General features: G+C 36.6%; 1 protein-coding gene across 1 annotated transcript in view; it reads right to left on the reverse strand.

Moving 5' to 3' along the window:
- Nucleotides 1-14,504: 14,504 nt before the first annotated feature.
- LOC311290660 (UPF0606 protein KIAA1549) overlaps nt 14,505-23,793 on the reverse strand; it is a 55,824-nt gene continuing 46,535 nt past the window's right edge. Inside the window, exons 14-21 of the mRNA XM_084409280.1 lie at nt 22,383-22,588; nt 21,982-22,211; nt 21,671-21,815; nt 20,234-20,560; nt 17,965-18,017; nt 17,310-17,461; nt 17,057-17,184; nt 14,505-15,975 (exon numbers count right to left, since the gene is read on the reverse strand). Coding sequence (XP_084265406.1) covers nt 15,736-15,975; nt 17,057-17,184; nt 17,310-17,461; nt 17,965-18,017; nt 20,234-20,560; nt 21,671-21,815; nt 21,982-22,211; nt 22,383-22,588 — 1,481 coding nt within the window. The 3' untranslated portion in view covers nt 14,505-15,735. The remainder of the gene's footprint in view (nt 15,976-17,056; nt 17,185-17,309; nt 17,462-17,964; nt 18,018-20,233; nt 20,561-21,670; nt 21,816-21,981; nt 22,212-22,382; nt 22,589-23,793) is intronic.

Below are 23,793 nucleotides of genomic sequence, written 5' to 3' on the forward strand. Positions count from 1 at the left end.
AATTATTGTCATGAAAAAGTACCCTTCACAACCAATTTTTCTGTTGTATTTTTGTATGTTTCGTCTCATTTGTGTCAGTTTTTATTTCTCCAAATAAGGTTAAGGAGAAAAATTGGAGACAAAAATGAAACACAATGGCGAACTCCATTAAGTCTCCAAAGCCACCTGTATATGAAAGAGCAAATTGTGAGCAATAAAATCTTGAAAAGACAAGTTACAATACTAAATATCAATTGTATTAATAATACAATATTAATATAAAAAAATTCATCTGTAATATTGCATTATTATTTACTCTTTTATAGCCCCTGATTCATATTCAGTTGGTGTCTACACATGACGTTCCTCAGACGTCAAAATCTGCCACAAGGTCAAGGGGTCTAGTCTACTTTGTTTCACTGTACTGTCCCACTTCCTCACAGATATTCTAGTGAGACATGACAAGAAACACTGAATTAAGGATGTCTGTTGTATCTACCCCACACTGATTTCCTCTCATAAGGTTACACAAACATACACACTCAGACATGCAGCATAAACAAAGAGGTTTTGTAGGCAAGATCTGGTCCTCTGGGGACTCCTAGCATGTGACGCACTGGAGGTGGACAAAACCGGAGAAAACAATAGAGAGCAGCCTGACTAACTGACCAGCTGACTTTAAATATGCTGAATCAGCAGGTCCTGTGACAGAACACACACACACACACACACAGATGCATTCCTGTATGAGTGCTACACACATACAGACCTTCAAAAATAAGCATTAAGTACAAAGAACATAGGATTATTTTACTGAATCTCCCAAACTTTTTATAGTATCCAGTGATGTCATATATTTTGTTAAATTTTTTTTAGAAATCTGAATATAATTGAAAATAACCACCCAGAAAACCTTTTCTATTCTAAAGTCAGAATGAAAGGATGTGAGTGACAGGTTGTCCCGCCGTCACGCCAGTAAACACGTCATCAGAGAAGAGATGTCATTGCAAGAGGAAGAGGAAGTTATTTCGCAGTTATTTTTTTTACAGAATGTTGCAGTGTTTATTATAAATGATTTATCCGTGAGCATCATTATTATAATTATTTTTTAATTCATATGCCCTCTTTAATCAAAAATGTTAAATGTAAAAATCTAGCACCTATTTATGTATCTATAAAATATATAATAAAATATTTTATATATTTATTTTGAAATATAGTCATATCTTTACTTAAACTACTACTTTTTTCCCCCCACTTTTTTTGGTTTCCCTTGTGGTTTATTGTTCTGCTGAATTAACAGAGCTGAAGCCACTAATGATTTTTCAGCATGTTTTCCGAAAACATATGCGCACATATACACACGCACACAAACACACTCCATACTGAGAAAATAAAATGCATAGATGCGGTGTGCAATGTCATTTTCTTTTTCTTTAAGGCCTGCACCGATGGATGGGACAGATGTGTGTGTGAATGCTTCACTTTTGTTCTCTGTATGAGTTTGGCAAAAAGAATCCAGCATATGAGAACTGAACTAAAAGAATCCTCAGAACTGGCCGACTAAAAAACATTTCTGCAGAAAACCCCATGAATTTAAAAGTGGCGTTTTGTGGTTTATAATGCATGTGTATTCGCTTTGAGGTTATATATTATAATATTTGGGATGCAATTACTTGATTTTGTCTCTTGCAAATTAAAGTTTCTTTTTAGACATCTATATATATATTAAAAAAAATAAATGCTATTGAAACATTTTATTGTCATCAATGGCAATATCTGTCAATGTGAATTTCACTTGCTTTTAACCAATGTTTGAGTTACAGATGGTACCCAGACAGACTAAATGTCTTGTTACGCTGCCATATGTCCTTAAAACATCCTCTCACAGGCCAGCCATAATGAGACATGGAAGAAGAAATAAAAACGAATTTCCCCTTGTTTATTAAAGGTCCCTGACCGAGTGGCAGACTCGGTCAGTACTCAAAGCACCACGCTGAAGCCCAAAATTCAAGGCCATGATTCAATGTGATTATATTTTCCACAAAGTCCGCTGTCTTTTTCCACTGTGTCTGCTTCAATAGATTTCCTCTCTAAATCTCCAACTCGGAGAGGAAAAGGAGGAGAGGAAACCTGTGTTGTTTTTTTGTCCATCCTTTGCCTCTTTGTAATTATCTGTCCTTGGAGTGCATGTGTGTGTGTGTGTGTGTGTGTGTGTGTGTGTGTGTGTGTGTGTGTGTGTGTGTGTGTGTGTGTGTGTGTGCGTGTGCGTGTGCGTGTGTGTGTGTGTGTGCGTGTGCGTGTGTATGTGTGTGTGTGTGTGTGTTTTACCTGATAACGGTCCATCCTCAGGCTCAATATAATCTGTTCTGACTGGCAGGCTGTCCTGGATTGGTTGCTCCTATTTTCAGAACACACAGAGAAACAAAGAACACTGTTAAACAATCATTTTAATGTTGTGACCCTGAGTGATATAAAAATCACAGGACTAAATTACAGTCCCCTGAAGACAGACTGAAAATTCCAACATGGCTCTTTTTCCAGGCTTATGACTTACAAGAAAAAAATAACACTAACTTCCAGACTTAGGAAGGAAACTTGCATTCCAGAGTGACTTGCTGTATAATTTTACATAACAAAAATAATAGAAAAATATGTGGGTACAATTTTTAAAAATGTGTACTGTAGGTGAACACAAGTTATTAAAAGTTACAGCTTTTCCTGTAGCTTAAACAGTTGAACGGGACTAGCAACGGCAAGGTTATGGGTTCGATTCCCACAAATGCTTGAACTGATAAAATGCTACATGCAAATAGATTATGATATGTACAGTAACTCAGAGGTCGCTCTTTCACAGGTCAAAAGCAGATTTTATAAAAAATACTGACATAAAACCAAAAAATACAATTAGACAACTTTTGACATACGGTAAGAGTATACAGCTATAAAATGAATGCTGAAGATTTAGCAAAAACACAGACACACAGGCAGATGTGGTTCACAAAAATATTAATGTCCACATATGGAAGTTCATACACGAGCCAATGCGCACACATGCACACTAACACACACACACAAGCATGCACACACACATTCCAGTTTCCCCTTGTTCAACATGCTTTTCCTTTTTCCTGTGGCCTAGATAAAGGTTTTTTCCGCTGAACATCACAAAACATCTTCACACTCACATATGCTCAGTTTACACTGGGGCTAAACTTAAGTTTAGTATGTTAACCTAGAACTTATCAGATGTTGCTGAGGTTCATGTTTCCACTGTGACTGTTTCAATGTGCTTTATTAGCAGTGTTTTCAGAGTCAAGCATCACTATTACTGGTGGCCAAAACTAGTGGTGAGTAATTTGAACAAACCCCTAAACTGAAAGTTTTTCTAATCCAAATTATAAACTTTAGGATTGTGCTTGTAAATAAATATACTGTATATGAGAAAAAAGTGAGAAAAATTTGCATCAAAGGATGAATGTGAGCAATATTTAGTTATCAGAACATCACAGAGACGAGCAACCACATGGAAACGTGCTATAACACCTTAGAATTGTGACAGTGAGTTTTCATGTTTTCTTCAGATATACACATATGAAAAACAGTATGTGAAAAGAGTAGTATGTCTGAATTTATAGTTTTCAAAAAACAGTAAGCTATAGCGGCCAAAAGTGATATCCGGAGGGGATATTTGTTTTTAATGACCCTACAATTTCGATTTAACCTCCTCGATAAAAATATGAGGAACATTTAAAAAAAAAAAAAAAAAATTATATTATATTATATTTGAAATATGAGGGAAGAACTTAACTTAGTTAAGGTTTATCTGACAAAATTATTTGGCAAAAAAAGTGAAAACTACAGCTAGGTTTTATTTTTCTATGCAAACAAAAGAAGAATTTTTTTTTCTCTTGTTTTTGCATATTTTCATAATTTCTTTGTATGACAGCCTGGCCAAAAATGTCCACACAATTTGCATGTCTTGCAAAAGACATGAAAACAACTAATATTTTGCAAAAACTGAATAGAGATTATCGAACTGTCAAAAGATTTGGAGCATAGAAGAACTTGGTCAGATATGAACTTGGTCTTATTAATGAAAGTTTCTCAAATTAATTGTAGTAAAAGGGCAGCTATTTACAAATCCACTGTTGAGCAACAAACAGGTATTTGAGGCTGTTGGGGTCTCTGGAGTCTCAAGAACCTCAGCCTGGCAGTTGTGTATTAAGCTGAATTTCCAAAGCTTACAAAGTGAAACATTTACAGTGGGTGTATTTCACCATTTCATGCTTTTCATCTTCAGAAAGATCTTTCTTCCTTCCTCTATTGCACAAGAACTGTGACTTGCTTAATAATGTGGAACAACCTCTTTAAGTAGGTTCAGTTTACCTTAGAAGACCTTCCAAACTTCTAAACGAACCTGTTTGAGATTGATACCGTTTATCTAAAAAGATATGAGAAATAAAACAAACACTTTCTTTAAAAAATTAAAATCTGAATGTTTATTGTACTGAAATCCTACTGATATGTCATTTACATAATCATTTGGAACACAGTGTGTGTGTGTGTGTGTGTGTGTGTGTGTGTGTGTGTGTGTGTGTGTGTGTGTGTGTTTGTGTGTGCGTGTGCGTTTCCCTCATATAATAATAAATAAGTGACAATGAATATGTATATACAGTGTATATATATGTAGGCCTATATATATACACTCACCTAAAGGATTATTAGGAACACCATACTAATACTGTGTTTGACCCCCTTTCGCCTTCAGAACTGCCTTAATTCTACGTGGCATTGATTCAACAAGGTGCTGAAAGCATTCTGTAGAAATGTTGGCCCATATTGATAGGACAGCATCTTGCAGTTGATGGAGATTTGTGGGATGCACATCCAGGGCACGAAGCTCCCGTTCCACCACATCCCAAAGATGCTCTATTGGGTTGAGATCTGGTGACTGTGGGGGCCATTTTAGTACAGTGAACTCATTGTCATGTTCAAGAAACCATTTTGAAATGATTCGAGCTTTGTGACATGGTGCATTATCCTGCTGGAAGTAGCCATCAGAGGATGGGTACATGGTGGTCATAAAGGGATGGACATGGTCAGAAACAATGCTCAGGTAGGCCGTGGCATTTAAACGATGCCCAATTGGCACTAAGGGGCCTAAAGTGTGCCAAGAAAACATCCCCCACACCATTACACCACCACCACCAGCCTTCACAGTGGTAACAAGGCATGATGGATCCATGTTCTCATTCTGTTTACGCCAAATTCTGACTCTACCATCTGAATGTCTCAACAGAAATCGAGACTCATCAGACCAGGCAACATTTTTCCAGTCTTCAACTGTCCAATTTTGGTGAGCTCGTGCAAATTGTAGCCTCTTTTTCCTATTTGTAGTGGAGATGAGTGGTACCCGGTGGGGTCTTCTGCTGTTGTAGCCCATCCGCCTCAAGGTTGTGCGTGTTGTAGCTTCACAAATGCTTTGCTGCATACGAGTGGTTATTTCAGTCAAAGTTGCTCTTCCATCAGCTTGAATCAGTCGGCCCATTCTCCTCTGACCTCTAGCATCAACAAGGCATTTTCGCCCACAGGACTGCCGCATACTGGATGTTTTTCCCTTTTCACACCATTCTTTGTAAACCCTAGAAATGGTTGTGTGTGAAAATCCCAGTAACTGAGCAGATTGTGAAATACTCAGACCGGCCCGTCTGGCACCAACAACCATGCCACGCTCAAAATTGCTTAAATCACCTTTCTTTCCCATTCTGACATTCAGTTTGGAGTTCAGGAGATTGTCTTGACCAGGACCACACCCCTAAATGCATTGAAGCAACTGCCATGTGATTGGTTGATTAGATAATTGCATTAATGAGAAATTGAACAGGTGTTCCTAATAATCCTTTAGGTGAGTGTATATACACACTGTATATTACATATACATATATATATATATACAGTATATATATATATTCATTGTCACTTAATGACTATTATATGAGGGAAAAAAACATAGGGCTTGATAACTTGATAGCTGTTGCAAGGTTTTATCTCTGAATCATGTTTCACATGAGAGGGTGTAAATGAGCAATCATCACTAACATATATATATATATATATATATATATATTCATTGTCACTTAATGACTATTATATGAGGGAAAAAAACATAGGGCTTGATAACTTGATAGCTGTTGCAAGGTTTTATCTCTGAATCATGTTTCACATGAGAGGGTGTAAATGAGCAATCATCACTAACACACACACACAAACCACACACACACACATACCGCATATACAGCAGTTAGAGGCTCCTGTAGAAAAATGATAGCCCTTTATTGGCATCCATCCCCCACTTCTCTTTAATTGACCACACACATTTTCACTGCATTTGAACTCGAGACCGTAACTGACCTATCTTTGAGGGTACCAGGTGTATCGTACTACCATATACTTCAACACGAGCGCTCTTGTCAGCACTGGCTGCTACTACAACACTACTGTGTTTTGTGCGTGTATGAGTTTGTGTGTGCCCATAAAGAAGCATTTGTTTGAATTAAAACACAAAGAAACGTCCCTTGGCATGAATCTAAAAAGAGTTCTTGTCGCAGCAGGGGAAGTGAAAGACGGGCTGTGTGCACCTAGAGGTCAAACACGGGGAAGATCAATCTTCATCAAGGAGAGACGGGATGCTGGATTTATGGGCAGTGATGACGTGGGACAAGCATTCAGGGAGGTTTACAATACCTGCGGAGAGCTATTCATTAGCATCCCATTCATCTTAATGGCATGTGTTCTGGAAGTACATAACTTTGCTCTTGGACACTCAGTTCTGGACAACTCACAAAAACACATGAACTCAAGCCTTTCGCAAGCAACTTTACTGAGCTGTGACATAAAACAGCATGCAGGGAAAAATGTAAAGAAATTATTTAGTCACAAACCAAATCCTACACTATCATAATGAAATGTTGTTGATATGTGCTTATTACATACATATTCTTTTGCCTTCTTTATAGCAGAAAAAGATGGTTTATTTTTAAAAGTGCACATATGCATAAAAAATAATACATAATTTGGGTCACAACAATTAGTAGCCTATTTCTCTTTTTGGATAAAGGACCAAAATATTAAAGACATCATCTTGCTCTACAAAGATTTTTGTCCAATCAAATGCTCTCTAGAACGTGAATGCCCCTCCCCCTAATAACACCTGTAACTGACTAGCAAGTAGCTAATCACGGTGCATGGCTGTGATAGAACTCATCAGAATTGGATGCTAGCACTCTTACAGTTTCTGCCATTGAAATATATTTTCTGCCTAGTATCTTATTTTCAATTTTCAAGCTATAACTTTTAAAAAGGGAATCATCATTATGTCCCACCCAAACTATAAATACATCTGCAATCATCAAGCAAATTCACACACTGAACCTCAATCTGATCATTCTAGAAGAGTCCAACGCAAATATTACTGACATAGTACCTTTTGTGGCCTGATGATAGATGGACGGGGAATATGTGGACGTTTTGTGTCCAGAACAGGGCTGTCATCCAGGGCATCGTCTTCTTCTGAGAGCCCTTCTGAGCTTGGGTAGGAATGAAGCGCGTGCTGGTTATATGTTCCCGATTCTTTGGTTTTGGAGTTAGTTCCATTAGTCTTGGCCTGGATGGAGATGCAGCTGAATGAAGGCTGGCTTTCAGTCCTCACTGGGTTTACTGGACCAGGCTGAGTGAGAATGACTGGGCCCATGGCAGGATCTGACCCATTTTTAGAGAGTTCTGAGTCCAAGTATGGAGCGGGGTCAGCAGAAACTTCTGGAGGACCACCAAAACAGTACTGTAGCGCTGAGCATGGGAGCTCGTGCATCACGCCAGGAGATACAAGCGCTTCCTTTTTAAGTAATACAGCAGCTTTTAGTATGCAATCAAATGTTGAAGCTCCAGTTTATGGATGAGATCCCAATACGCAAAAGCATTTCAGGATTCCATCAGAGTTTGACGGTTTTCCATGGTTCCACGCAAAAGATCTAAAAAATAATTTACCTCCAGAGACCTTCCTGCAAACGATTAAGTTTTGCTCAGAGACTCAATGTGTTTTGCAGAGGAACAGCCCCGATAACTTTCTCCATGAATGCTTCTGAGAAACTTCTGAACACATCCCGGTCAAATCATCAACTAAAAACCTGTTGAATGCACTGCAGTCTCCTCTGTACTGGTTCTTCCTCTTCACCTGCTCTCTCTGAGGATGATTGTGAAGCTCAGGGTTTTGCGAGTGATGGGCTTGTGGGGGTGTCCGAGTGTCTGGTTACCTGAGCAGGTACTCCCCCTGCCAAGGGCCTGTGGCATTGTCCTTGCGCATCCCAGTGTGCCAAGCAGAGGTGTTGGGTTTCAGAGCCACAGTAACTGATAGGCCCTTAGTGAAACTCAATTGTGGCGGGTTGTGGCAAGGAGCAAAAGAGGGAGAAAGCGTTATCAGAGACATCAGGACTGGTCATTGGACTTAAAGGGGTGGTATAATGCCCCATTTTACAATTATGTAAAATAAGTCTCTGTTGTCCCCAGTATGTGAAGTTATAGCTCAAAATACCATACAGATAATTTTGTACAGCATGTTAAAGTTGTCCCTTTTTGGGGATCAGTAAAAATGCGTCGTTTCATGTGTGTCCCTTTAAATGCAAATGAGCTGCTTCTCCCGGCACAGAGGGTGGAGCTTCAAGAGCTCGAGTGTGTTAGCAGCTCCAATTACGCAAGCACTAAAATTTCAGAAAATGTTCTGCCTTTTATGTTTAAACTGGAGTCGGACAATTGTGGAGAGACTCAAGAAGAAGTGACAGGATGTAGAATGCAACAGGACGTTTCCGAATGGTTAGTTGATGAATTTATGTTGCTGATGTGGAGTTAAAGAGATTACTTATTACAGAAATAATATCCATTATAATAAGAATATATAGTACTCAAGTGCTGAATGTAATGTAATGGACACTTAATTCCATGTTGTTTACATGCATTTAAATGTATATCAAATGCAAAAAGTTGAGTGCTTTTTTGACCCACTTAAGTAAGACATAAGTACATCTTCATAAGTAATTATTGTCTTTGAAATATGGTTAAAGAGTACTGTCAAATGAACGGACAAGCATTTATGGTAAACTAAAATATACTTTAATATCTGAAACTTGAATATCATGTGCAATTTAGCACATTTAAAGTATACACATTTTAAATGTAACATCAAATAACACACTAGAATCAACTTTCGACAATCGACACATCAAAATAAAACAACAAAATATTGCAAAATAACAAAATAAGTGCACTTTCTAAAATGTACTTGAGTGTGTTACACTCTAAGTACACTTAAGTCGCCTTTTATCATTAATATGTTATGTGCAAGCAGTGTTGCATTACAAGTAACGTGAGTTACGTAATCAGATTACTTATTTCAAGTAACTAGGTAAAACATTCCTTTTGATTAAATATCTGAGTTGTATTATTTGATTAAATATACGTTGTTTTCCCATTTATGACTGACACCACTTCTGTTCTGCATGTTAAGAGAAATCAGGAATAAAGGTGCAGAGGCGTTGATGGTTATTGTACTTAATGTGAACATGCATTTACTCATCTTGCACAGAACAGATTCAGTATTGCTCAAAAGTAATAAAAAAAAATGTATATGTTAAATTACACATATATACTGTTTGTCTTTGCTGCTGACGTTTGATGGTTCCACTTCAACCATATCAATAAGCAAAAATGGCTTTAGATAAATATCACATTTCTGTTTAAATTTGTTTTTATTGCTGAAGAGTGTTGAACTTTATTCTCCTGCATCCTTTTCTTCTGCGGTCCAGAATGGCAGCACAGTTTAAAGGTTTGTTTGAGGTGCGCCCTCTACTGTACAGACGGGAATTTGCATTCTTTCAGCCTGAGCCTTATTCACTTCACTTTTGGTGTGAAAGGGCCATTACATTTGACAAAAATAGAACTTTTGTTGAAAAAAAAGAGAAAAAAATATGAATGTTAGTAGTTAAAGACATTAGCCTAATTCTAGCTGGTATTTTCAGCAGGGAAAGAGAGGCTTATGCTGGTTTTCTGCTAGTCTTGCTAACGCACTAGCAAAATTAGGCACTTCACTAGCAAAAAATAGCTGAAGATGCTGCTTAGCCACCTTAATCTTTTTCTTGACATTAGTTAATCAAGGAAAACATGCTGGTTCAGCTAGCTAAGTGGCTAAACATAGCATCCAAAAAACAAAACAAAATATGCTGTGACTACAGCTATAGTCTATCCAGCAGGGTAGTGACACTGTAGTATAAAACTACAAAAACACAGTACACTGGTGAAAAGATCACATAATATAAAGTCAGGTAGGCAGCCATGTTACGACTCAATATTATATGCATAAATATATAGATTGGTCTAAAAATATGTCCACATTTGAGAAGGCCAATATTAGCACTCACTCGCCACACTACACAAGGTGGACAAATTGAACAATGCAGTGCCGCTGAAACATTGATGAGCCCTTTTGTTGGAGAATGTAAACAGGACTGCAGTTTCCACTCCACGTGGAGCCGAGGTACCATATGTGCACCAGAGAAACGTGAGTTCAGTGAGAATGAGAGTCTGAATGAAGTGATGTCAAGCCACTATGACTTAATAACAAAGCTTTTATCCATGTATTTTAAACGACAGACTGTGCAGATGGGTGGAATTTTTCAGAGAAAGCCTGATTATTTAGACCTGCATAATTAAAGAAAACAACAAGCCTCAAGTTATTTTGGTTTGTCTGATACAGGTGTAGCATGACAAGCTGATATTAGTGGATGAAAATGTGAAATTCTAAAAATTGCAGTTCATAATAGTGTATCTGCACATTTATAAAAAATACAAAAAAGTAAATATAACATCAATTGAGATTTCTATTAAAATATGATTAATATGATATGGAAAAAAAAATTGGTCACACTTTAGATTAGGGTCCAATTCTCACTTTTAACTAACTAATAACTACGACTTTTGCCTCACTAACTATTAATAAGCAGTAATTAGGAGTTTAGGTATTGGGTAGGATTAAGAGATGCAGAATATTGTCATGCAAAATAAGGCATTACTATGTGCTTCATAAATACTAATAAACAGCCAATAATAGTATGCATGCTAATAAGCAACTATTTAATAGTGAGAATTGGATCCTAAACTGAAGTGATACCAAAATGTCATACTGGTTTGGGAATGACCTGGTTATACAAAAGATGACAGTTGTCATTTTTAGGTGAACTATACTTATAAAATTCGCCATCTATTGGATTTGGGCTGTAAATACAAAATAAAGTTGCTGACTTCAGAGGTATCTTTACTGGACTGGATTTAAAATAAATGGTATAATGTCAGAAAAAATAAGGCATAGATTTTTTTTTTCTTTTGGAGAAGTCGGTTTCAGATATTTCAGTTGTTGTCGACTGGCAAAGTTCCTTTAATGCAGCAACTACAATCTAAATCGAATCTAAAGGAAAAAATATTTAACATATGTATATGAAAAATATATGAATAACACTTTTTGCAATTTTATAGGAAATGCATTTTCAGTAAGAATGCTTCAGATATTGTACTACCAGTTTATCCACTAGGATGTGCTGTAAAAAATGTTATGCTCAATAACTTATGATAACATACAGTACTGTGCAAAAGTCTTAGGCATGTTAATATTAATAGGTTTCTTCAAGCATCTTGGAGACGTTCCCGCAGTTCTTCTGGATTTAGTTTGTCTCAGTTTTTTCATGTAATCACAGACGGACTCGATGATGGTGAGATCAGATCATCCTGGCTGTTGTCAGACTCCTGGTGCATACAGAAATCTCATTGGATTATTACAATTAATGGCAAAAAGAATGTTTGGAAATGTAAACTGATATTTCCTACTGACACACTACAGCAAAATATATAAATAACTGACTTAAAACCATTGGGGGGGGTATTAACCCTCTGGGGTCCTTCGTTTAACAGTCACACTCAGGACCTTCGGGTCCGGATCCCGGAGGGCGGGATTAATATATATAAAAAAAATTTATTTATTTTTTTTACTTGTTTTTTATAGTATTTTTTCTTTTCTTTTTTGGTGTTTTGAGATAATTTTATGATTTTAATTAATATTTATGCAATAATTATGACCCATTTTTTCCCATTGAATATAATAGACATTTTTTATATATTTTATTTTTATTTTATTTGTATTAAAAAAAATGTGTGTGTGTGTGTTTTTTTTTGTACTCTTGATGTTTTATAGATTAACCCCTTCACTGTTGTGTGCTTTTTTTTCTGGATCGTGGCTGATTTGTAGATTGTACGCACAAAAAAAACTCTGCATTTTCACATTTTTGCCAATTTCCCATTCATTTCCTATGGTGGGTCCATTTGGACCCGAAGGTCCTGAGTGTGACAACATTTTTTACAACCACTTAGACTATTCAAATCCTGTCCCCAATTTTTTTTGGGTGTTCATATACCAAGTACCAACAAAGTCACCAAATTTCAGACCATTCCGATGAAGCTATGATTTTTTACATTTTTTTATTTAAACGCTTCGGGTCCATTTGGACCCGAAGGACCCCAGAGGGTTAACATGCCTAAGACTTTTGCACAGTACTGTATGTTTTTACTCATAAAAATAAATTAAGCAATTTTCAACTTTAAAAAAAAAAAGTTATACAAGATTCAACTAATTTAATTTAAGTTGAAATGACTTAAACATCCAAGTTGATTGTACTTAAAAATTTAAGGCAGCAACTTAAATGAGCTAAAAGCAACTCTGCACAAAAAATAAGCTCTGTGTAAGTGAGTCTAACAAGATCTCAATGATATTTCATGAAGTGAATAGCGACTACATGTTTTCAATTCTGATGAATGCTGAAAGTCATTTGATTCAAACATGAAAACATACCAATCAGGTTTCAGCGCTCAGTCTCTGTAACAGCTTGATATTGCAAACAACAGTGAATCATATGGTAGTAATTTTTAATTGTCACTTAAATAATCAGCAGATTTGTAACTACAGGTCAAGGAAGTTCCAACCAGACAAACTTAACAAAATTGAAGAAAAAAAATAAAAATAAAAATCATTCCAACAAATAAACAAGGGCAAACAAAGTAACAGAATTATCCTTTTCTTAGAGCAAATGATGCTCCTGTTTGCAACATTAACACAAAAATAGTTTTAGCACAAAGGCAAGAACACAATTTCAGCATGAAATGAAGTACAAATAGCTAAAGGATCAGTGTTTTAGTGAGTCTAATACTACAGTTTTCTGCTTTCCTAACACATCAAAAGCGTGAAGTTACAGAGGAATATACTGTACCCATTTGATCAACAGCAGTTTAATGAGCAATAGTGCATCCTGGAACAATAATTATAATAATAAACAATTTCCGCTATGAAATGATGAGCACTTCATGGCCACAGCAAACAGTTGGGGAGAGAAGCCAGAAATATCTGTAGACGTAACCCTGACCTTAATCGATGCTTTGAGTTCAAAGTATTGCAATACAATTTACACAGTGGTAATGCTGAAAGTACTCAGGTGTGTGATTCGCCACCTACTGATGCATTCAGCACCGAATTTCACAAAAAAAATATTTTGAGGTCTCATTGACTTCCATAGTATATATTTTTTCCTACTATGGAAGTCAATGAGACCAGAAACTGTCTGGTTACTGACTTTCTTCTAAATATCTTCCTTTCTGTTCAGCAGAAGAAAGAAATTCATAAAGGATTGAAACAACATGAGGGTGAGTATATGATGACAGAATTTTCATTTTAAAGTGGAGTATCCCTTTAAGGAATGTTCCGGGATCAAAATGAACAGATTTTCTCCAGCATCTATTATGTACTGTTGATTACCACAGTTTGTAAAACATAAAAGAAACGTGTTCACAGTAATGCACTTACAATGGGGCGGGGCTTGAATAAATATAGTTGTGAATAGAGTACAAATTATTCTTAGTTTCTACCCTGTATATTGAAATGCACTACCATTCAAAAGTTTGGGGTCAGTAAGTTTTCTTGACCCTCTTTTGAACTTTTTGTTCATTAAAGAATCCGGATTAAAAAAATGTATCACGGTTTCCACAAAAAAATGTATGATATTAAGAAATGTTTCTTGAGCAGCAAATCAGCATATTAGAATGATTTCTGAAGGATCATGTGACACTGAAGACTGGAGTAATGATGCTGGAAAATCAGCTTTGCATCACAGGAAGAGAGTTATTTTTAATCGTAATAATATATTTGCAATATTGCTGTTTTTACTGTATTTTTGATCAAATAATGCAGCTTTGGTGAGCATAAACTTTTTTTCAAAAATAATCTCTAAATGGTAGTGATACAGTTACTTGATCAAAATGAATGTGAACACAATCAGTTAATCTATTGATATTTGATTAATTCAAGTTGGGGATTACAATTATTTAACTATTCTATTTTTATTATTGAGTCAATTATAAATATTTTTATTATTTAAAAGGTATAGCAGAGGATTTTCCCGAATTTTAGAAAAGAACCGCCCTCTCCACTTTTTGAAAAAATGCACATGCGCAACACTCTACCTGCTCCCGAGATGGAACGCCTATTAAACGTGTGCACGAGAGAGCATGCACGAGCTAATCATAGCTTACATTAACTTTTACTAGCAGTGATTTCTCCAAATAGCATGCCAAACTTTACCTGTCAAGTAGCAACTTCGTGACTGAGGCATCAGTGGGAAGCCCAGCCTGTGTGGATTGTGTGAATCGTGTGCACGAGCACGTACGACGGCCTTACGTAAACACATCACCAGAATGATTGACACTTAGGAGGACCAATAGTCTTGATGATCCACCCGGAAAAAGAAAATCCTCCGCTATACCTTTAATTTTATTTCATGATTTCATAATTTTTTTAAATCAGCAAATCACCTCGCAGACTACAGTTTGATAACAACTATTGTATTGTAAATACCTTGCTAAAAAATGCAATTTTTCTTTGTATACAATCTGTCAAGTTGAACCTGGAACATTGCTTTAAATTTAAAAACATAAAAGCTGTATGTCCAGCTCTTTTGTAGATGCCAAACATAATCAAGGCATATGGAGATGGAAAACGTCACTACTTCAAATACTATAACTGGACCCTAAAGTATAATTAAGACAATATGTGAAGGGTTCAATACTGTATTATGAATGCAATGTCCATTAAACAGATATAATAAAAAAAAAAATCAGCACCCCAAGAGGTCAGGCAGAAGATGCACTGAGAAATAAATCATAAAACAAACCGCAAAAAATTACAGAGATTCATTTAAGGTATCAAAAGCAGTTCAATTTTCAAGGGCCAGTGCAAGGTATAAAATTCAAATGTGAAGGCAGTGTACACAGCAAAGAAACAACAAAAAGTGAAAACAAACACACACACACGCACGACTCTAATAATTATTTGCTACCAAATTACATATGCGACTGTAAAGAAGGTAAAATACATTGTTCTTCAGTCTCAGGACACTGCTTGTGTTTTGAACAACTAAATTGTTGGGAGGACTTGAGAGGAACATGGGAATAAAGGAGAAATGTCTACTCTTCCTGTCCTAATGCTCTCCGCCACCAGGCGGCAGCAGAGGCTACATGACGTACAGTCATCGTCCTCTCAAAAAAGCCACTTCCATGGGAAGTACAGTGCAGTGTAGTGCAGTTTTTGCCTGTTGGAGTTGGAGGGGGCAGGTCTCAGCTGTGGTAGCTGGGTACCGCTGCCTGTTTCTGGGAGAGGCGCATCAGTTCTTCTCGGATGGCTTTGATGAGGGAGGCGGACGAGTGGTTGGGAGGGGAAGGCTCCTCCAGGGGAGCGGAGGGAGCGTAGCCCAGGCCGAGAGAGTCCAGGTGGGCAGAAGTGGAGGATGGCTCTTTCAGGCCATTCCTGGAGGTCTGGAATACAGAGATGGAGCTGTAGTCAAGAGAGCCAAGAACCTAAACAAAAGAAATGAAGAAAGGAAGGAAGGAAGGCAGAAATGAGTGAAAGAAGATTAAAACAAAGATTAAAGAGTTTAAGTGAGAAAAAGACTCCTACGGAGGCAGAAAGGAGTGAGAATAGTAAGAGTTTGAAGAGGACATATTCTGTACTTCTTGAAGCCCGCTTATAATGCATACTATTTCTTTTAATAATTCCTGGATTATTAAAGTTTATTTTAGTTCAAGTTTTTTTTTATATATACTCTTTTATATATATATATATATATATATATATATATATATATAATGTGTAAAAAAAAATCATGGAAGGGTGTTTTTGCTCCTATTATTATTTACTGCTGTAATGTCAGTGTACTGCTGATGTCGATACTCACAATTTCAGTCTAATAACAGAAAAAAGCTATGATTTATTATAATAAATCAATAATAATAAAATTGTGATATTGTCAGAGTTTTCATGGATGTGGAGTTTGTTGATGTTGTAGTAATGTACAACTTTATAGATAGTAGTATAGTATATATAGTAAGGTTTTCACAATTAAAATAAAATACTAAGAAAAGAAAAAAAGATGAAATATTTTATTTGTTTACCTGCATGTCACGTGACCATTAACTGACATTAGAGAACAGTGAGCATGCAAATATGTTGTTAAATTATTAAAATATTAACTTAAAATCTCAGGGGGTACATCAATCTTTTAGGTCAAAGGGTTTCAGCTCAGTGTTGTTATTTTTTTAACAAACTATAAAAAAAAATAAAAAAAATTGTGTTAACTGAAATAAAGCTGAAATAAATATGAAATATTAGATGAAAAGCCTAAACTTAAATTAGAAATGTTGCCTGAAACTGAAATAAAATAAGTTTACTACATTGACTTAAGAAAACAAAAAATGACTAAAACTTAACTTTTATTTTTAGTTTTTATTTACATATTAGTTTAATTCAAAACATTAATAAATGCATACTATAATATTATCCATCTTTGGTAATGTCCATACAAATTGACTTCAAAGACTTCTATATGCAAATGTGTTATTTGTCCCTTTTTTAATTAAGTAATAAAGTATTTAAACTTACAGGCTCTCTGTTGTTAGCGAATTTGCTGTCGTCCTCATGATACGGGCTCCAGTTTAACCCACCAGGCTGCCGGCAGTCCCCTACACGTCCCGTCAGACCAGCGTGGGTTAAATGATGCATCTGGGCTCCTGTGAACAGAACAGACATGCATGTAACATAAAGTATGCTTTATATTGCGTCGTTTGTCTTTATCCATGCATCCATCGTTTCATATCAGCACTTTTTTCCCCTAGTTAAACCTTTAAACTCATACCTGTAGTGCCACCTACAGGTCGTGGCCTGGCGGAGGAGGGCAGATCATCTGTGAGTGAGAGTCCACCTCGACCAGTGTAAAGCGACTCCGGCTGTAGCTGTTCAACAGGAAGGGCTTCTCCTGAAGGGATGTAGCCGGGCCCCAATCCCTGTCTGTAGAGATAGGAAGACTTCAGACCCCAGCTATTAACAAATCACACTGCACTAACAAAAAGTGACTTGATCTTTCCCATTAAGCGACTGTTGAAATGTGATTTGCTCACAGTTCCAGAATAAATCACACAAACCTTCATGATCTTCACGACCTCAATAAAACTCTAGTGGTTGACCAATATATCGCCATGGTTGATATATTTACTGATATTTGGCATTTTTTTTTCAATTATCGGATGAAGTTAAGCATCGGAAGGGGACTTTTATTTTGACAGTGCTGTGCTGAGAACGATGTAAAAGTAGTGCTACCCAGTATTTATTTGAGAAAATATGATTGCCAGTGCACACAGACATGCCAGATTATTGAGTGCACTGTATATAAATATAATTTTTATTTCTACAATTGTCGTGCATGTGTTATTAAATAGTGTGATATCATATATAGCAGTATCATCTTATTATTGGCAATCGACCACCTTCCCTAATATCCCTAATATACTCACCTATGTAGTAAACCTTGCACACTGGAAGGAGGCAGACCTAATTCAGCATATCTCTGAAAGAAATACACACAAACACGCAGTCGTTGAGCTTGTAACAAGTTGATGACTCTTGGCACATCCATTGCACTTTGGTTTAATTTAATTTAATACATTGCTAAGTCTGAAACACATTAGTGTCTGTATGTTCCACCACAACTGGAGTTTCAGTCTATCAGCCTAAATAAACCCTGTGACCCAGAAAACAGAAAAGCTTTTAAATAGTTGAGCTGGGAATGCCATTTTAAGGACAGCGCACCATTCCCTGTTCCATCTTGACTCTTAAAATAACATTTGAGTTATTAGTCAGTTCATATTTTGCCTCAGTTGGCCTTTGCAATCCCCTCTTTCCCTTCCACGCAAAGGCCTCAATCTAACAGAAATACTTCATTCAAGACAGTCTTGAAAGATGAGGCTTCCATTCTGGGAATGTTTATTCCCGATCTGTGGAAAAGCCCAAGTCTGAGTTCCTCTGATGTGATTCCAGAGCATCAAATTTGCTTTAAATTGCTCTAGTACGGTTTATCACACATCAAAACACATTTATAATGAAATCAACAAATTGAGTAATTGAAACAAACCACTGTAACCAGAAATCCTTTAGTCAGTGCACCACTGGTCTTATGAAGTAGTTTTAAATGTGTCACAATAAAGAAGAAAACATGGATTTATACATGCTTAAATGTAAATGTGGGCGGTCAAATGTTGACGTTCTCATGGTTGTTCTGCAGTTATAAATGTTCTTATTTACATGCTCATTTCCTGTATTTTTAGATCATTTTTAGATCACCTTTGCCATCAAGCTAATCTTTAAACATACTTGAACATGACTGTTAAAAGTAATATTAAGCAAAGGCACTGTTCATAAATCTGCATTATAATATTGTGATGCACAATTAAACTATTTATTTATTTTAATTATTTCATCGTTCTAATTTATTATTTTATTTAGCGTTTTATTTTTAATCTAGAAACAAGTGCAAATTCATGTCATAGTTCAATAAAACAAAGAGAAAACTGTCTCTGTTCTGGATGGAAGTCAATGGAGCATAAAGTGTAGCGTGACCGCAGCTTTAGACAAGGGGAAATCATATAAGTATTGGATTGTACAAAGGAAACAGTAATACATCAGCTTTCATCATCACATGAATGTGGATCATCTAGGGGTTTCTCAGACAGGATGTGTTCAAAAAATACTGGAAAATCCCAAGTCCAAGCGCTAAGAAAAGTAATGGCACCTCTCCTCAACAAACCGCACACTTTTGAGGTATCATTCATGATTTCATAGCAGGGCGATTTATGAGCCGAACTCTTAGCGTTAACAGTTTGTTCAAATATCTAAACCTAAGTATGAACAAACATAATAAATAAGCACACGCTATCTCAGATTCTGAGACTTGTAAGTGGTGCAGAAGAGTAAGGCTGTAATAGAGTTTTTCCTCAATCAGTCGGTTACAGTTTTACTTCAATCAAGAGCTGATCTGTGATCTGCTGGTTTCAGGTTCGTGTAGGGCTGAAAACAGAGAGGCTGTTCCAAGGTCAGTTTGACCTGACATCTGAAGTCAAGGGTATATTTACGGTTGACAGATGGGGGTGTCCTTAACTGATTAGTGCACGGATCTAATCCTCTTCAACTAGTGATTTACAGACTGATGCAACAGAGATATTTGATAAATAAAACTTTTAGAGTTAAAAGTAAGGTCAAAAGTGATTTGTAGACCATGAAATATTTCTGAGCATACACACACACACACACACACACACACACACACACATACATATGCATATATATATATATATATATATATATATATATATATATATATATATACATATGCATATATATATATATATATATATATATATATATACACACACACATACATTTTATATGCATACATGCATGCATACATATATATGAAAAAACATACACATATATATATATATATATATATATATATATATATATATATATATAAAAAAAAACATAAATAAATTCTTTTTATATACATACATAATCGTAAAAAAAGATTTTTTTTCAAAAAACAAATAACTAATAGATAATTTTTCCTCAATTTTCCAGGCCAGAAAATTTTGGTGAAGTATTCCATTACAGTAGGAACCATGTTCACCATTAAACCAAATATTTTTAGGACATAGTTTGTTGTTAAAAAAAAAAAACCCTCAGGCTACAAATGCCATTCATTGCTAATTCACTATGGATTGTTCTTACCCCCGTGTAGGGATTCAAAGGCAGGTATCCTGGGCCCCAGGGCCGAGGACCACGGGATGGCGGGCTCAAGGGAGGCGGGGGCCCGGGGTTGAGACCGACCCCAGGCAGAGTGATGCCAGCTGTGCTGCCCTGAGACGAAGGAGACACGAGGGCGAAGGCATCGTCCAGTAGAGAGTGCATTTGCTGCCGGGCCTCCTCTATAGACGGCTGAGGGGGCAGATAGGGGGGTGGAGGAGGAGCGTGACCAGGAGGAGGAGAAATGGGACCATGGAACACGTCATCCGTCGGGGAGGGGCTATGATGCTCGGGCCCCTGGTCTGGGTCCGACTGCAAAATAAAAGCAAATGAAAGATGATTAACATTCAACACTGCAACTAGTGAAATATCATTAAAATTTAAAACAACTATTTTCTATTTTAATATATTTAAAATGTAATTTATTACTGTGATGGCAAAGCTAAAATTTCAGCATCATTATTCCTGTCTTCAGTGTCACATGATCCTTCAGAAATCATTCTAATATGCTGATTGGTGCTCAACCAACATTTATTCCTATTATTATCAATGTTGAAAACAGTTGTGCTGCTTAATTTCAGTGGAAACACTGATACATTTTTTAGGATTCTTTGATGAACAAAAGGTTCAAAAGCAACAGCATTTCTTTGAAATAGAAATATAGACATTGTAAATGTCTTTACAGTCACTCTGTCATTAATGTTAATCAAACAACAAAAGACAAAGAAATCACTTTAACCAATAATTATATTTCATTTGTACAGATAAGACTATGCAATGTTATTTTCCAATGTTTCCAATGTTATTTTTTGTTATATGACAGTTTCTATACCTGAACACTGTTAGATTTACTTGAAAAACAAAGTTTATTTAATTTCTGTCTTTGCTCTATCTGTATTTATCCATGTTTGTAATTTGTTTATTATTTTCTATGCGGATGCACTCAAACCACCCCGTCATTCTAGAATGATTAATTCTTTCCACATAGAGCTATTCAAGTCATCTGTTGAAACATAAAAATGCAGAAAAATAAATATCGCAAAGTCAGTTTTTCCAATATCGTTCAGCCCTACTGTCACTTTTATACTGGATCTTATGAAGGTGTATATATAAACAAAGTGTATATTTAAATATTTTCAATAGTACCATCTACTTTTTAAGGAAACTTAAGTAAACCTCAAGTAAGATTATATTACTCCAAAAACGACACTATTATTATATTAATCCTAAAACAATTTTTTTCAGAAGCAGTAGGAAATTAGCACCTGCTAATTCACAACATGGAGTTGATTAGAGACGTTTTGAATAACAAATATATGGGGAAAACAGGAAAGAAACCGTATGGACTTGATTACACAGTTGCATGCAGAAGTACAGAGTAGAGAGAGAGAGAAAAAGTACAGATCTCGTCATGAGACTGACCACATATGCTATGTTATTGACTCCAGGGTATTTCCTGTATGTCCCATCGCTGTCAGTCGTTATGAGTCTATCTCGGTCAGCATCTGTCAGATCACCGTTCATCTGCTGTTTCCTTCTCTGTTTAGGAGAACGCTTCCCTCGGTTTCTGCAAAACATACACAAACACACGCATACTCTTGAGTGAGCATTTAAATATTCAAGTTACGCGGAAAGTGATTTTCTTGTTCTAGAACTATTGCAATGGAAAAAGTGCAGAAAATTCAGATTTAGTGTTCAGTATTAGTCTCATTGTCAGTTGCAGATCATTTTACCCTTTCTTGGGCTCGGTGTACAGAGAAGGCATGGGAATATCTGGATCGAGTATCTTGTCAATCTGCATCTGGGCCTTCAGGTAAATTCGGTCCTGCTCTTTGGGGTCGCCAAGACCATCAATGAGATCATCCATAGCAGGGAAGTCGTAATGGCCTTTCCTTTTGGCCCTCAGGCGGATCTTATTGCGATGGTGCTCGATCTCAGACTTGTGCCGTAAAGCTACCTGGATCTGGAGAAGAAGGAACAGTCAATGACCTTGGAGTCAATGAGAAGCACATATTGATTATTGGTAATGAGGCTTTTGGACGCTGTGAATCAAATTCATAACCGTAGAGACCTTGAAGTTTGAAAAAGCCTTGTGAAAGAAATGTGAATTAGATGTATGGCAGGTGAAGGATACCTCTTTATTTAGCTTGGTGTTCTCTGCAGCTCTGTCATTGGCGGTTGGGCTGGGCAGGGGCAGCGCTGGCATCGGCTGCATGGCGATGAGCTGGATTTTATTATGGAGGCGTTTAGGGCCGTCAATTGGGCGGGACAATCGGTCCACATGCTCAAAAATGGAAGCTGAAGATAATGGCTCATCCATGCCATTCGGTGGGGGTGGACCTATAAGGACAAATATAAGAGGGTGTCAAAACTTCACAGGTGCAATATAGAATGAATATAATATAACTGTTTTCAACACTGATAATAAGAAATATTTCTTGTAAATGAGTACCAAATCAGCATATTAGAATGATTTCTGATTTATGCTACTTTTCCTTTAAATAAATGGCATTTAATCATCATCATCAATCAATCATCACTGATTAGATTATAATGTAATGAAATTCATACACGGCACTGTCACTTGATATACTTTTTGAGGCCACTGTATATTATACACACACATATATTTAACAAATCATAAATATATCTAATGCGTTCCACACTATCAAAACAAAGCTAGCCTCATATGGGCCGACAACTAACAAAGAAAGCAAGTGGTTCGTCTGAATCTCCTCTCTCTCGAGTATTGTTTCACACCAGATGGGGGCAGTGTCTTCTGACTCTAATAAGACTCTTTTCAATGAAATGTGAAAGACCTCAAGGCAGGAGGATGATCCATCGTTTTTTTTTGTTTTTTGGGGAATTCACAAAAACTATGAACATTAATTAGAAGATCTAACACTACTGTACAAAACAGCACCACTCTTACCAATTCTATTCTTCCCTGTGAGCCAGTAACAGATGAATGAATGGGTGGAGGGAGCGTAAAAGAACAAGAGAAGAGTTAAATGATGGCATGGAGATTGTTTAATTGAGATGAAATATAGCATGAGTTGTATGTAAAAACACGTTTGAGTGGAATGCTTGATAAGACAGTATTTTATCTTGGAAAATATCACTGGAACACAATAATGAGAAGAGGAGGATGAAAGGGATTTTCAAAAGGGAAGGGCGTTAAAAGGGAATGGCAATCAGACAAGAGAAAGAGAGAATGTGAGGTGCTAAGACTGAATTCCATGTCATTTCTTGGCTAGTCAGACGGTAGCCTATTTAGTCTGGTAAAGCAGAAATGAGTGCTGAGAGAGGGTTATCGCCACAGGCACTGTTTGACAAGAGAGGAACGCACACAGAGAGAGAGAGAAAGAGAGCAAGCAGCAAAGAGTAAAGATGAGGGTTAGTCATTCTTCACAAAGGAAGCAGGATGAATGAGTCTGGGCTGACTAGAGAGGAAATCAAGAGGAAGAGCCACAAATCTTCGGCTGAAAGACCCAGCAGGTTTTATTACTTTCCCCTCTCTCTGTAAATCTTACGTCACATGTTCT

This window comes from Rutilus rutilus (assembly GCF_951802725.1).
Source record: "Rutilus rutilus genome assembly, chromosome: 5".
Classification (NCBI taxonomy): domain Eukaryota; kingdom Metazoa; phylum Chordata; class Actinopteri; order Cypriniformes; family Leuciscidae; genus Rutilus; species Rutilus rutilus.